General features: G+C 39.1%; 1 protein-coding gene across 2 annotated transcripts; it reads left to right on the forward strand.

Annotated features, from left to right (window-relative positions):
• Positions 1–208: 208 nt before the first annotated feature.
• On the forward strand, positions 209–14,913 carry wnt2ba (wingless-type MMTV integration site family, member 2Ba). 2 transcript variants are annotated; one of them, XM_017479568.3, is made up of 6 exons: positions 209–596; positions 8,444–8,664; positions 9,390–9,667; positions 9,951–10,215; positions 10,557–10,673; positions 10,831–14,913. In XM_017479568.3, the coding sequence occupies exons 1-6, from the start codon at positions 475–477 to the stop codon at positions 10,923–10,925; spliced, it is 1,098 nt and encodes a 365-aa protein (XP_017335057.1). In that variant the 5' UTR covers positions 209–474; the 3' UTR covers positions 10,926–14,913. The 2 variants fall into 2 exon arrangements, with proteins under 2 accessions (XP_017335057.1, XP_017335056.1); XM_017479567.3 differs by having other exon boundaries at positions 10,557–14,913.
• Positions 14,914–16,397: the final 1,484 nt, after the last annotated feature.

Below are 16,397 nucleotides of genomic sequence, written 5' to 3' on the forward strand. Positions count from 1 at the left end.
CTCTTGCTATCCTTGTGAGGACCTTTCATTGACATAATTGTTAATACAGATAGGCCTAATTAATGCTAAGACACACACACACACACACACACACACACTATCAGTACCGACACTAAACACTGTCCAATGAGGGAGCGGGACGGAGCAGAAGTGATCTCTCCCCCCGCCCACATCCACTTATTATCCCTGACAGTCGGATGCTGCAGCAGATACACGGCACTGCTCTCAGAGCTGCTCTGCTTCAACTTCCAGCACAGAACGAAAAAAAATGCTAATAATGAAAAGGATTTTACGGTAACTGGATTTAAACCTAGATTTTTAACACAGAGGACAGCTTCATTCCCTTCCTAAGAGACATCCAGAGCAGAGAACAGGTACAGCACTCGAAAGATGGGAAGGCAGATGTGTTAAAGACTACGCAGGACTGCTGAACTAGTAGAAGAACAGAGGGGAAACTCACTGCTTTCCCCTAAGATGCTGGAGCTGCGTAAAGTCAGGAGGTCGGGAAGTAGCGGACCTGAGAGAGCGCAGGGGATCTGCCTGCCCTTCATCCTGCTGCTGCTCATGTTCACTCCGAGCGTGGACTCGTCCTGGTGGTGAGCGCGTTTTCATTTCCTATTTAAAGTGACATAACTGAACCACCCATGTACTTTTAGTTAGCTTTTAGAGGAATGATTTAAATGTAGCCTACACTAAATGCACCTTTCCAGGTGGTACAAAAGATCTACAGAATGCTTGATGGTACCACAACAGTGACAAGGAAATGCACATTTTAGTGGCCCCTTTTTCTGGGTGTCAAGCCACTGTAGAAATAATTAAAAGCCAAAGATCAATACTCAAGTATGAAAGTAACTGACTAAAATTTAAGCGCAAAGAAGAAATGTATAGTTAATTATAGGATAGATAAATAGATTATAATAGTCTATAGATATGAAACTGTAGGCCAAACTTTCATGGTCTCTGGGGTGGTACTGTTATGGGTATCAATGGTAAATCCTTTGTATCTTTAGTATGAGACTATTTTCCTGGGAAGGTGCATGTGGTGTACATTTAATTATTTAAGGTTCACTTAATTTATATTGAAAGGTGAAAGATGCATAGTCAACATATTAAAGATGTATGCTTGCTGGTATCATCCAACCAACAATATAAAAGCACAGTTTGGTTACGTTTATGTATGAAAGTGTGAATATAAAGAGAAATATGGTGTAATCTACAGGATATATCCCATGTTTGTACCTACTCAAACTCTAAAGCATCTGTCAAAAACAAATCTCAAAACATAAATATGTAACTAAATCTCGATATTAATAATCGGTGATCAGTAGGTAGCTCTCAAATAATGCAGCACTGAAATAATGATGTGTCAGATACAAGTACTCGTAAAGGGCATTGAAATGCAGCAGTTGTACAATGCTTGAGTGTGACTACTTTATCAAAAAACATCTTGTGGTTAAATTTGATCAAATCTGATATCTGAAACCTGATCAGAACTATAAAGGAGCTTACTTTCCACCCACCAAGTAAAGAACCATGTGTTTAATATTAATCTAAACCCTACACTGAATAAAATCTAAACTTAATATAAACAGTTGCCCACTGGAAGTTTATATAATAGTGACTATGGTCTGTTAATCACACATATCCAGTGATGGCACAGTAAACATGGAGGGCTATACAGTACTAAGAATACTGAAGGTTTTTTTGTATGCCCTTGTTGAATATTTTGTGTGAATCAAGTCCCACAAACACCTCCTGTTAAAGCAGGCTGGGGTTTTCTGTACTATTTATTACATATTCAACCTGCACTTAATTTGCACAATGCTACTATTTGCACTTTTAGTAGACGCTAAACTGGATTTCGTTTCTGAGTACATGTACTGTACAATGACAATAAAGTTGTATCGATTTATCAAGTTAAGAAAGGTGGTCAGATCACATTTATTTATTAAAAGTGAGTCTCAAGTCACCTAAAGGCAGTAATATAATAATATTCCTCCTCAATATCACGGACCATTTCACAATCGACATGGTCGAGAAATGTATCCCACAGATTTCATCGCATTTGGATCAATGGCAGATTTTAAGATCATTTTTTAGTTTTCTACAAATGATCATTGTAGAGAAAACTCAGGAGTCAGTGAGAATTTTGGAGAATTACTTTGTACTGATGCAGTGTTACTTTAAGATTATTTTGAATTTATTCCTTTTGCTATAACATTAATTTGGTTTACTCTGTGCTGCTACAGTGCCATTCACTAATCTTGGCACCCTTGGTAAATATGAGCAGAGAAGGCTGTGAAAAATTGTCTTTTTTCTTTTAACCTTTTGTTCAAAAAATTCACAAACATACTCTGCTCTCATGGATATCAAACAATTGCAAACAAAACACAGGTTTATCCAAATATATATATATAATTTGTTATACTTTGTTTTATATATATATATATATATATATATATATATATATATATATATATATATATATATATATATATATATATATACTTTGTTATGTGAAAAAATATAGGTGTGTAACAATTATTGACACCTCTATGAATTCATATGAGAAAAATATATTTGAAGTACATTCCCATTCGTATTTTACATTTTCTTTAGTACACCTGGGTGATTAGGCAGAGGAAATTGTTCAACCATGACTTCTTATTTCACAGGGGTATAAATATAAGGTAACACATAAGGCAAATTCCCTTAGTCATTCATAACAATGGGTTAGACCAAGGAATATATGTAACTGTGATGTGCGGCAAAAGGTTGTTGAGCTTCATAAAATGTGAAGTGGCTATAAGAAAATAGCACAAGCATTGAAAATGTCCATTTCCACCATCAGGGCAATAATTAATAAGTTCCAGTCAACTGGAAATGTTATGAATCAACCTGGAATTGGACGTGTGTCTGTATTGTCTCAATGCACTGTGAAGAGGACGGTTCGAGTGGCCAAAAAATATCCAAGGATCACAGCTAGAGAATTGCAGAAGTTAGTTGCGTCTTGGGGTCAGAAAGTCTCCAAAATCTGAATTCACCTACATCACCACAAGTTGTTTGGAAGGGTTTCAAGAAAAAAGCCTCTACTCTCATCCAAAAACAAACTCGAGCGTCTTCAGTTTGCCAGACACTACTGGAACTTCAAATGGGATCGGGTCCTATGGACAGATGAAACCAAATAGAGCTTTTTGGCAATAAACACCAGAGGTGGTTTTGGCGCACACAGAGAGGTAGCCATATGGAAAAGTACCTCATGCCCACGGTTAAATATGGTGGTGGCGCTTTAATGTTTTGGGACTGTTTTTCTGCCAGAGGACCTGGACATTTTGTTCGGATACATGGCATCATGGACTCTATCAAATATCAACAGATATTAACTGAAAATCTGACTGCCTCTGCCAGAAAGCTTCAAATGGGCCGTGGTTGGATCTTTCAGCAAGACAATGGTCCAAAACATCCATCAAAATCAACACAAAAATGGTTTACTGACCACAAAATCAAGGTCCTGCCATGGCCATCCGAATCCCCTGACTTGAAACACATAGAAAACCTGTGTGGTGAATTGAAGAGGAGAGTCCACCAGCGTGGACCTCAAAATTTGAAGGATCTGGAGAGATTCTGTATGGAGGAATGGTCTCAAGTCCCTTGCCATGTATTCTCCAACCTCATCAAGCATTAAACAGTAGGAGAACACTCAGAGCAGTTTTCTTGGCAAAGGCAGCTTGCACAAAGTATTGACTAAAAGGGTGCCAATAATTGTTGCGCACCTATATTTAACAATGATATTATTTTTGGATAAACTTGTGTTTTGTTCGCAATTGTTTTCCAATTTTTCACAGCCTTCTTTGCGCATATTTACCAAGGGTGTCAATATTAGTGGAGGGCACCGTACAAAATTAATTGGAATGAAGTGTACTTTGGCGCGATCCAAGACACACAGCGCCATCTAGCAGAAAATAAAGATATTGTTAAACATTATATAACATATTATTGGAGATTGCCATCGCACATGGTAACATACTGTAGTACTGTCCTCTTTGTGTCTGGCACAGATCCAGATCAAGTCCATAGAATAATGTTGCATTGATTTATGGTCACAAGAATTATGTTGTCAATTCACCAATATGTAAATAGTTCAGCCAATTTTTATTTTGATTCCCTATTGCTTATCAGCCTATAGAAAGATATGTATCCCACACATATGTACCATAGTTCAAGTGAATTGGACCTATGGTTCATAAGGAGAAGATGTTTGTAGTTTTGGCAAAATTTTCAATGAATTGGAAAGTTTATCATAGCAAACTTTATGGGTCCCAATGGCTTTTTTTTGTTCCCCATGAGACGTAGTGCTACCTATGGGCTCATGTGTGCCATTTCTGGTGTGGCAGTTACTTGTGGCCTGTAGTATCAAATTTCAAAACTTCTTACCATTCAGATCTAGTTATTGGGCACTTTAGGGAGATAAGGAGAATAAAAATAAGAAGAAGAACATTAACAATAACAATAGGTTTCCTGCTGACAGAGGAATCCTAAATAAAGCTGCAAGCAGCATTTAACGGGGCCAAGCACCAAAGGCGCAGCAAGCGGAATGCAGAGCCCAAAGAATATAAAGGAGAAATAGAATGTATATGAATGAATAAAAGATAGGTTCAGAAGCACAGCTGAGAATAAGATTGAACAGGAAATTAACAGAACAGAGGTATTTATTTGCATGCCAAGAGGTTGAAAGGTGACCGCAATGCTGAGCCACAAAAGAAAGAAACCAAAAGACAAAACATTGCACAAACATTTAAGAATGTGCACCACACAGGAATTGAATCCAGGACCTTTAGAATTTATGCTTGTTATTTATCACAGTGTGCCACACATGGAATGACACTTACAAAAGAAATTTTGGATAATGTTTGCATAAATTATGTGTTTTTACATAAAACCTTATATCTCTAGAACACTAGGTGATACTGTGTTCAAATTTCTCAGGTACCTAGAGGACATGCTATGAATCATCCGTCCGAAATTTTTTGCCAATATGTCAAATATTTTAAAAGATATTACAATATATTTCAAATTTCAAAATGGCGGACAGACCATCTTTCATCCAATCTTGGCAAAATTGGTATCCCCGAATTCACCATGACCCAATGAATCCCATAATAAAAAGTATTCAAAAGTTATAAGCAAAAAATAAATGTTTCAAATCTCATGACCTGTAGGAGCCGCTGTTCTCAAATTTGTCATGGACCCTCAGATCATGCTGATGATGAAGAGTACAAAGTTTCATCGCGATTGATAAAAGTATGGCCAAGATACAGCCTCTGACTCAATTTTGTTCAAAATAACTTTTAAACAAATATGAATATCAAAATTATATTTGGTCATGGCTCTGTCCACTGATCAATCATCTGAGCCAGTTTTGGTAAGAATTGGACAAAATTTGAATGAGCAATATAAAAAATAATACTGAATACTGTACATTTCAAAATGTTGACTGTAATGGGTGGAGTCTTAATGTAAGTTATGGATTGTGATCACTATGAGGAGAGTAATCTGATTAACTAATTTTCTTTTCTCTAGGACAAAGTGTTCAACAATTCTAACCATTTGGATTATTTTACTGGATCATAACTATGAGTGTGCCAAATTTCATTTTCCTACTTACATAGACATGCCATAGATTCCCAGTGGGAATAATAATAATAATAATAATAATAATAATAATAATAATACAAAGAAAAAAAAGAAGAAGAAGAAGAAGAAGAAAGGTAATGAAAACAATAGGTGCCTATGCACCTTTGGTGCTTGGCCCCTAATAATAATAAGAAGAAGAAGGAGAAAATACATAACAATAACAATAATTTTCCACCTGATGGAGGAATCCTAATAAAAATAAAAGTCAGGAGTCTTTGAAATTGCATTACTTTAGGGTGGCATGGTGCAGTGGTTAGTGTTGCTGGCATACAGGTTGAGGGTCCCTGGTGTGATCCTGAGCTCAGGTTACAATGTGTGCATTTTTGCATGTTCTCCCCATGTCTGTGTGGGTTTCCTCCCACCTACCTTTAAAAAAAACAAACTGGTAGATGGATTGGCTATGCTAAATTGCCCCTAGGTCTGAATGAGTGTATGAATGTTTGATGGACTGGCATCCCATCCAGGGTGTATTCCCACTAGGGGCCCAGTGTTCCCTGGATAGGCTCCATATCCACCATGACCCTGACCAGGATAAGGCAGTTAATGAATGAATGAATGAATATGTGTTAGCTTATCCATGAGGAGAGAATTTATTGGTACAAAAAGCCAGTAGGTGGAACCTACTCTTCTAACATTGCGTTCATCCATTGCTAGTGACAATCCTTGGAGTGTGTTAGAATACACACTGCTACCAAATTCTACAAAGTTATTTTTAGGAGAATAACACAATAGTAAGCCAATTATGAAATCTCAAACATTTATTGATCAGTGCAGCCAAGTAATAAGGAAAACAACTTACCAGCTGGCAAAGATGGTTTACCAGGTTGACCTGGTCGGCTTGTGTTGTGGCAGCTGGTATCTAGTCAGACCAAGCTAGATATTTAAGCAGGGCTTAGTAGTAGTATTGAAATAAAAAAAAATATATATATTAAAAATGTCTATCTAGATCCACAATGTACACTGTAAAACCAGATAAGTTCATTTAACTTAAACTAATTACCTCAAAATTTTGAAGTTGATAAATCAATTTCTTTAAGCCAAATACACTTTAATATAACAAAAGATTTATGCAAATTTTGTAATTTAACATACATTTTTGTTATATTTAAGTGTATTTGGCTTGGCTTGTATTTGGTATTTTCATAAACTCCTTTAAATGCTAGTATTATCTTGATTGCAAGCTAGTCAATGTTAACTACCTTTTTAGAAATCTGGCTTGCTGGTAGCCAAAATATTTTTTTAAATAAAGGAATAATGGAAAGGTATAGTCCTCTGTGTCAGTTTTAGTCCTACATGATGTTAACCAATCTGTTTAATTCTTTTGAGGCAGAGCTGCCTTCAGAGCTATATTGTACATGCCCATCTCACATTCTTGTTCAGGACCACAGACTATGTTTCACTTTGGTCATGGGTTATTGCTTTTCAGCTCCCAACAGAAGATGTGATGAAAGATTGGTAGATTTCTCAATTAAATATTTCTCTCTGTCACTAATTGAGGGATCAGTGGGCATTCCATCACGTCTCAGTGATAGCAATATCAACATAGCCCAACATCCTTACCACGCTTTTGGCCGATTGCATTGCAGTCTACAGCTGTGTAAACAGCAGAAAGTTTCAGTAGTCTACCCAATTTTAGATACTTGCCCCCTACCAATGTGAATGTCCGCTTTCTCAACCAAACAGGCAGCAACACTGTACCTGTATCTTTGTAGCTGTGCTGAAGTAACTAGAGGGGCCGTGCTGCTTCATATAAGGCAGTGGGGATCTGGTAGTGTGAAGTTTAGCCAGTAAGACAACTATGGCTGTGTGCCCGCAGCCTCAAGAACCATAGTGATAAATATCTCTCCTTTCCTACAGTAATTTATGCAGTTATGGGGATTGTTGTCATCATAGTAATCAATTCACACAGTGCTTTTCTGGCTTGCAAGCATTAGTCTTTCCCAATCCCAGACACATGTGGCTGATAAGTCTTTTGCTGTGGAGAAAATGTGTGTGTATGTGTGTGAAGGATTAATAGGGCAGCTCTGTAGAGCAAGGCCTCCCTGGTTGTTGAGAAGGGTATTGTGCAGTGTGTGTGTGTGTGTATGAATAAAGAGAGGGACGTCCATAACAGGAGTGGAAACTGAACACTGTGTTCATCTGAGCACTGTCGCACGAACTTGGTTACAATTGATTGGATAATGAGATCCAGGAAGAACAGCATAAACCTTACAGTCTGTGTGTGTGTGTGTGTTTGTGGTGTGTGTGTGTGTGTGTGTGTGTGTGTGTGTGTGTGATAACTCTGAATCAAAGAGGCCAGTTAGAGGACACTGTAACCCCCATTCATAATCCAGACAAACCAGGATGAAGTATAATCTAGTATAACAGTATAATCTATTACAAACATACTGTGTTAGAAAGGATCAATCTAGAACTCTAAAGCATACTTCGGCTTGTCTTTCTTGAGGAATACTTTAAGGTTCTATACTGAAGCTTATTAAACCTGTTTTCCCTAACAGAGAGGGTTCTAAGTAGAAATGTTTTAAGAATCGAAGAACCATTAACTATGAAGAGAAAACTTGAGGAACCCCTTTTCTAACCCTGTATGATGAGTCTTAGCTTTTGAATTCTCAGCTCCTTATTGTAACTGAATCAGTTTTGTTCTAATTGTTAAATCCCGCATGTGCATAATACATTGTTACAACATTGTTATCAAACAGCGGTTGATCGTGTAGATCCACATATCTTTTGTGGTTCTCCCCTTCTGCAGGTACATTGGTGCACTTGGTGCACGGGTCATATGTGACAACATTCCTGGCCTGGTCAACAAGCAACGGCAGTTGTGCCAGAGACACCCAGACTTAATGCAGTCAATTGGTGAGGGAGCCAAGGAATGGATTCACGAGTGTCAACACCAGTTCCAGCACCATCGCTGGAACTGTAGCACGCTGGAACGTGACCACACTGTCTTTGGCCGCGTCATGCTCCGAAGTGCGTCCCACAGTTACTTACAGTGCACTTACATAACACATTAAGTACAATAACATAAATCATTTATTCAGGAATGTGTTAAATATTGCCTATAAGTAAGTCATACCAGAATAAGAGGGAGTAAAAAAAGCCATCACTTCTCAGATTTCCAAAATGGGCGGGAATCTGAAAGAGATTGGATATTCTCCAAATACAAGTGGTGTGCAGGGGGATCTGCACGGCCGATGTATAAACAGTAATAGGAGATGTAAATATTTGTGAAGATGACTCTGGCAGACAGACAAAACTGCTCACTTTGACATATCACCCTCTGTTTTGGCTAAGTGCATAAGCGGGAGGATGAATAATGAGGGGAATAGGGGTCATTGTGTTCTCCACAGAAGGAAAAAAATACACCTCAAGGCTATGAGTGCAGTCATCCAGACAATGAAGGTGAGGGAGTGTTGGTCTGAATCAGTCTGAGGGTAGGAAGCGCCAGGGTGGCCTTCCACACTTGAATAGGCCCGGCATGTCAAGAGCTTAAACCTGAGAAGATGATGATTATGTGATGATCCATCACACCAACACAAGGACCTGCACACTTTCATACCTGGTTCAATAAAAGGAGTTTATTCATCTACGCTGAGACCTAGATCGATTTTAAAGTATTATTGAATGTTTCCATTGTCTTTTTGTTCTTGAGATTTATAGCTAATAAGCTGATTGTTTTGTTCCGATCATGACAGGTAGCCGTGAGGCAGCATTTGTGTATGCAATCTCCTCTGCTGGAGTGGTGTATGCACTCACTCGAGCCTGCAGCCTGGGGGAGCTCAAGAGCTGCGGCTGTGACACCCACAAGAGAGGAAGAGCACATGATGAATTGGGTGACTTTGACTGGGGTGGCTGTAGCGACAACGTGAATTATGGTATCAAGTTCGCCAAAGCCTTTGTGGATGCCAGGGAGAGAATGGTAAAAGATGCCCGAGCACTGATGAACCTGCACAACAACCGCTGTGGCAGAATGGTGAGGATGCGCCATTAGGGTTGAAAGGTTTTCATAATAGTGATGATTCATGAGACGCTTGGTTAATTTAACACTGCCTGTCGACATATACACTAAAAGATCTTGTCTTCTCTGCCGTACATTAAGCCAAATCCCATACAATCTTCATTACACTACACGTACGCTGTCTAAATGACTGAATCCAAATGGCTTTCACGTCTTGCTCCACTATTACTGTGCGAATACTTTGAAAAATAAAGTCAGTTCTTGCCTTGTGGAGTTGCTCAACCATTATTCTTCTTAGGCAGTGAAGCGCTTCATGAAGCTGGAATGCAAGTGTCATGGTGTCAGCGGCTCATGCGCTCTGCGGACATGTTGGCTCGCTATGTCTGATTTCCGGCGCACAGGAGATTACTTGAGGAAGAAGTACAACATGGCGGTGGAGGTCACAATGAACCAGGATGGCACAGGGTTTATGGCTGCAGGCAGGAACTTCAAAGGTACAACGAAAAACGAACTGGTGTACGTGGAAAATTCTCCAGACTATTGCCTCATGGACCGAACAGCAGGTGGGTGAATAGTCGCAGCCATTGAGCCCTTGTACTCTACTCAGTCTAATATTTGGAATAATGTGATTTAATGGAAAAAAAAGAGGATTATACAGATTTGGATGATTTATCTCAGTTACTTTAGCTGTTACTTACATGGTGATCTTTCACAAATCTCTTATTCTTGGACTCTTCAAAGGCCAAAAAGCAAAAAACAATGATCCTCAATACAATCCCATTTTTATTTATAGACCCTTGAGCACCCTGTCCATATCCATGACAGAGGTAATGACAGTCACTAGCTGGATGGAGAACAGTGGATGCGTCATTATCCTATATCTGTTTCTTCATGCTTGTTTCAGGTTCTCTAGGCACAGCAGGGAGGGTGTGCAATAAATCTTCCAAGGGCATGGACGGCTGTGAAGTTATGTGCTGTGGTCGTGGATACGACACCACACGGGTCAAACGGGTCACCAAGTGTGAGTGCAGATTCAAGTGGTGTTGCTCGGTCGAGTGCCAAGACTGTGAAGACACCGTGGATGTTCACACTTGCAAACCGCACAAGCGCCCAGATTGGCTAGATCTTACTTGATTTCTGTGGGTGTGGCCAGTTATTGAAAAAATTTCTCTTCTCAGGGATTCGAAGTGGACCAAAGAATCAGAGGATGCATGGTCTCTGTCTACAGAATGTTAATCCTTGTTGGACTTCCATGGCAACAGTGCAGAAGTAAAACTGTTCTTCAATCTGGAACATTGCTAGTCTTTGGACAGCAAAAAGAAAAAGGATTTAATATTTGTTTTGTCACTGTTGTTGTCATGGTTTCATGACCTCAGATAAGAGCATAGAAATTGCTGCAAATGGCTTAAAAACGTACAGACAAAACAATTTTGACAGCTTGTGGACTCTCTGAGAAATTGAGCACTAGACAGACACTGGACGCAGTGCATCATGAATATCATCTGCGACAACTGCCTGTAAACGGAATAGAACTTCCTCAAATTGAAACTGACTGGAAGTGTACCCCGCTGTATGATCTGTACAATAAGAATAACAAATCTGCAGGAGGAGTTCACACTGTTAATGTACATGGAAGGACTCAGCATTTAACATGACACACTGCTATGACACACTACTATAACACAATGCTATAGTTAACGTTTCTTCAAAATTCTTTTCATTTTTAATATATATCGGACTTGGAAAAATACTGAAAGATCAGATCCTCTTGTAAAGCCTTTTTGTCATTATGCGTTATAAGATGTTTCTATTAGATGTTATAAGATCTTTTGTTATTGAAACTGAATATCTACGCACTTAAGCATCATTTTTCATGTGAGCACTTTTTGTGAGGGTTTAGATAAAACTGTGATCAAAGAGTGTTTACATTTCGATTCTCTCAAAAATCGAGCATTGTTTACATTGAATGAAATAAAACGAAAACCAAAAAAAAAAAGCTGACACGGTTCATGGAACTGTTATTCCATTTAATGTACTTGATGCACCAAACTGATACTAAATTCCAATATTGGCAATAATTGTCCTGAAACATTGGATTGATAATGGGACTGGATTTGATATATTTTCCATTCAGTGACAGTGATTGTAGTGAATGTGTGTGGTGTTGACTGGCATGACACAGAATTTGGAAGTGAATACAGGACACAGCTTCTTCTAAAGCATGTCACCGTCAAGCCCCTGATGTTTCACATAACTTGGCAGCATTGGGTATTATACAATATTCAGTGCTCTCATATCAGTATCATATCGCTAATGGAAAAAAAAGTGGGATCAGTGCATTCTTTAGAGTGCAGTTCATACATTTTTGAAAGCCCGTCCCTCTGGTCTCTAAGCTCATAACACTAGTTGTGTCACTGTCACATATAGACTGCACTAAATCACAAGCAGTTAACCAAATCACATGGTAATAGATCCTAAAACGTGTCAATGTGTTTAAAAAAAAAAAAAAGTGATTATTTCCCCTCTGCAATGTCTTAATTGTTTGCCATCTTTATATCCTCGTGCAAAACTATATGTGTATGATACTAAATGTCAAATCATTACCATTTAAAGATATACTGTACCATGATTGAGTAGTAAAAATAGCCAGGACAAAATGGCAAGCATTCATTTTGCTACGCCAAACGTTCTGTTTCTAAATTTGTTATGAAGCTGGATGAGCGGAGTCAGGGCTTTGGCATACTGCTGGGATAACGCGTGTCCAAAATGCCACTTCCATTAATCTAAAGCAACCTGAACCTTTGTCATGTGCAGGATGAGGAGACTTGCGCTGTTCTGGGTTATACTGGCTGGAAGGTTAAAAAAATTTATTAATTTAAATGGGGGGCGTCAGGTTTCAAGCAAAATGTTTATAGTTAAGAAAAATCAGTTAGTCTCCCTAACCTCGATTATGTTTTCACTTTCAGGGTCTTATCCTAAGATATCTTTTTTCCATTCTCTGTTAAAACCCCTGTCAGATTATGCTTTCTGGCATTCAACAGCACTGTCTTTCACCTTTTCTCAGCAGAGGAAAAGATTATGTGTTGAGAAAGACTTCAGGAAAACATGTCAGTGTGTTTACTTTAAAACATTGTACAATAGCCCCTTTGATACTGTACGGCTGATGTTGAAATTTATACATGTTCTTAAACAAAACAGACTAGCATTTTAATTAGCACACTAATCCCTAAAATTTGAAGTGTTTTGGTTGAAGGCTTGGTTCTTACATGTTATTTCGGTTTCCTGAGGCAAGTGGCATTAACAATGGTTGATTAAAGGGATAATGAACATAAACATTACATGACCATTTTCACACAGTGCCAAGTGTGTGTGGTCCCAGTAACTGCTTTTGTTTGGAGTCATATGCTGTAGATAATGATCTTGTCAGGCTGAAAACCTCCCAGCTGTTTTCAATTCAGCCAAATATAACATTCTGTTATTTATTTCTCTTTTTCATGACGAGTTTGAGGTAGTTCTTTCAGAGTTGGCTCATGAACGCTTATGAAATAGTATGTACGCTACCATTTCATTCGTTTAAAAGATAGATGGCAAGTCAAAGTCTTACACGGAGAACATAATTCTTGCTATTACAATTTGTGTAACATTTGACATGGGATAAATTTAAGCTGTTATTTAACTTGATTTATTTACCCCCAAAAGTGGTACAGGAACATTAGTAATAGACTTATTATATAAACTCATTTTTGCCCTGGTGTATGTACTTCATGTCATTCTTTTGCATTTTAGACATATGCAAACAGGTAGGCCTCATGGGGGACTTTGTGCTTCCCTCTCATGACTGTCGTTCATGGTTCTGGTCAGTGCCAAATTTATAGTGGAGTCTAGTGTAATATATACATGTCGCTCGTGTCAGGGGGTGAAATCAGTCCCAGAGGTGAACAGTTGGGAGGTTTAGCACGCCTGCAGCCAGGCCCATGGTATGGGATTAACACATAAAAACTCTTATCTGGTGTGTCAGCTGGCAAAAATGAAGCTCTCCTTACTTTCAAAGCTAAGACCCTTTGGGTGCTACAGCCAGGGAGGATCAGAGACCTTTCCTTTCCTCATTTATATGAAGTGGCTTTGATTGTGCTTGAGGTTTAAGAGTCCATACATGTGGTCTGGTGGAGGGCTGGGATACATGATCAGAGAATGGCCACTGATTCAACTCTTGCCGTCAGCGTCCCACTGTCTTGTAGTTATGTTTTTTTGTTTTGTTTTTTTACCCCCAACGCACCCAATTTAACTGATAGAAAGCTTGATAATTACCAGTTCTGTGTGCCCCACCAAGGAACAGGCAATCCAGAAGACATCCAACCTCCTTGTACACATTACAGTGTTTGGTCTCACTGTCATCTCAGAGAAGAGCCAAAGCAGGTCAGCAACATGACTGCATGAGGATGCATGGATATTATTACTCTTGCCAGTCAGATTCAACAGGTGTCTGTTGAGGATGCTAGGAATGATGAAGGTACCCACATTGGTAATCCCACTAAACTTACTGTAGCTATTGGCTTTCCCCAGCGAACGCACTGTTAGGGCAGCACATATGCCGCGGCAGTAGCATCTCTACCCAGACGTGGTAACACAAATATAGGTTTGGAAATGTGCATATGGATCTTTTCACCAGTGCCAAATCAACACATAGCCGGTTGTGGATCTCTGCTGGGACAGAATGCCTTAGCCCACGACTGGCCTCACCACTTGTTGTATGCCGTTCCTCCTTTACTTCTGATTCTTCCTATACTGCTTGTGGCCTTGATATGTCTGGCAAGACCTTGGTTCCCACTGCTTCCTTCTCTAGTAGTTGGAACATTGTAGTGGCTTCCTCCCTGAGCAGATCTGCCATCTTAAATAGATGCTGTTTAGAACTGGCACTCTCAGCCAAATCACCAACTGAGGACTGTGATCTAGGACTGTGGTTCCCAAACTTTTCCAGGGCAAGGCCCCCCAAATGGCATTAACATTTGACCGAGGCCCCCCTTTTGCCTTTAAAACACATTAAAAATACAGACTTCTGAATATATCCCCCTTGTTTATTCATAATTACATCTTACATCTTTAAATTACATTAGGAATTGATTGTGTGTGTGTGCATGGCTGTCTGAGAGTGAGAAAGAGAAAATATACTAGTGGGAATGGGCTTGGTGGCACTGACACAGTTTGTCAAGCCTGGCCAAATTGTTGAGGCCCCCGGGGCGCCCCCCAAGGGGGCCCCCACTTTGAAAACCACTGATCTAGGACATGGGTCTTGAATGCCCATCAGTGGAAGTTGTTCTACAAATGGTGTCCACCTCATTAGCTGGCTCATGTGCATTGCTTGATTCCTAGGATTCTGACTTTCCTTCAAGTCCCATACTACCCTACCCTACAGGAAAATGTAGGGCCTTCCTGATTTATATTATGCTTCAATACAATGAGCCAACTATAGTATAAGTGTCTGAAAGTGATATATTCTGCATGCTAGATATAATGCTGGATCAAGCACTTAGATAAATCAATAAATCACAGCAGAACACTTTTGGTAAAGTGTTGGCTTTTATACTCTTTATATATGTTAATAAACCAAGGGTTAGCACTACATTACTTTATGGCTTGGTTGTCATCTGTAATTATTTCATTATCAGAGTATCTTCAACACTTAACATAGTTTTGCTTCTTCTTGTATCGATTCTGGATTCCAGACAGGCATGTTCTCTTCATTTTGAAAAGTGGGACAATTCTAATTACACTTGTGCAAGTCCAACATGTTAGAGAGATAGGGCACCATTTAGGGGGATTCCAGGTATAGTGTTGTACATTACACATCAGTGGTTTTGGGGGACTTCTGCACTTTGGGATTTGACATTTCATTGACTTTTGGGGCTCCATCATAACTCAGGGTCCAAGCAATTGCCTGCTTTGTGAGTCCTGTAGCTATGACTCTGTATGTAGAGGCCCATAGGCATAGACATCTGATCTTCTGACCAGCTGTTCATTTTCTATTGATGCTTCCTTCTCTAAGCTGGTGCTGGCTCCTCTGTTTGAACATTACATTCTCCATATAGTCCTTTCACAAATCACTTCTGCAAGGTAGAAACTGTAGTGTGTATATATGTGGGGGTTTACAGTGGTCACAGGCTCTTGGGTGGGATTTACAGTGTCACTTGGCTGATGGTTACTGTAATACCACATTGACATGTTTGTTAGCAAGAGAAAGCAGTGTTTTTAATCTGTTTCTAATCATTACTGTAATTATCATTATAAATAAAATGGTAAAGTGTTAGATTTTGCACTTCACTGTAAGCCTATTTAATTTTCTCTCTGATATTTTTTGGTGTCATCCGTAATAAATATACTTAACTGATGTGAACTAACATACTTACCTAATGTAAGTGAAGTCAAACAAACACTGATAGATTTTGTTTCACATAAATGAACTCAAAACATTCTCAATTTACCTTGACAAAAAGCAAGGACACCGAGTCAGCACATCTTTCCAACGGGAAAATCGAGACGATACAAGAGGAGACGGGACTACTGCAAGATGGGGAAACAAGGATACAGGCCTTCCAGGATGTTAGATAGTCCAATACACCTACACATCTATCGGTCATTCCAGATTCACAATTGGCTCATCATCTGTTTTATTGTGGGGGAAAAAAGATGACTGCTCTTTTGGTTTTTTCAGTGAGAACTCATGGCAGAATACTCAAAATGACTCAGA

This window comes from Ictalurus punctatus, chromosome 11, assembly GCF_001660625.3.
Source record: "Ictalurus punctatus breed USDA103 chromosome 11, Coco_2.0, whole genome shotgun sequence".
NCBI classification, from domain to species: Eukaryota; Metazoa; Chordata; class Actinopteri; order Siluriformes; family Ictaluridae; genus Ictalurus; species Ictalurus punctatus.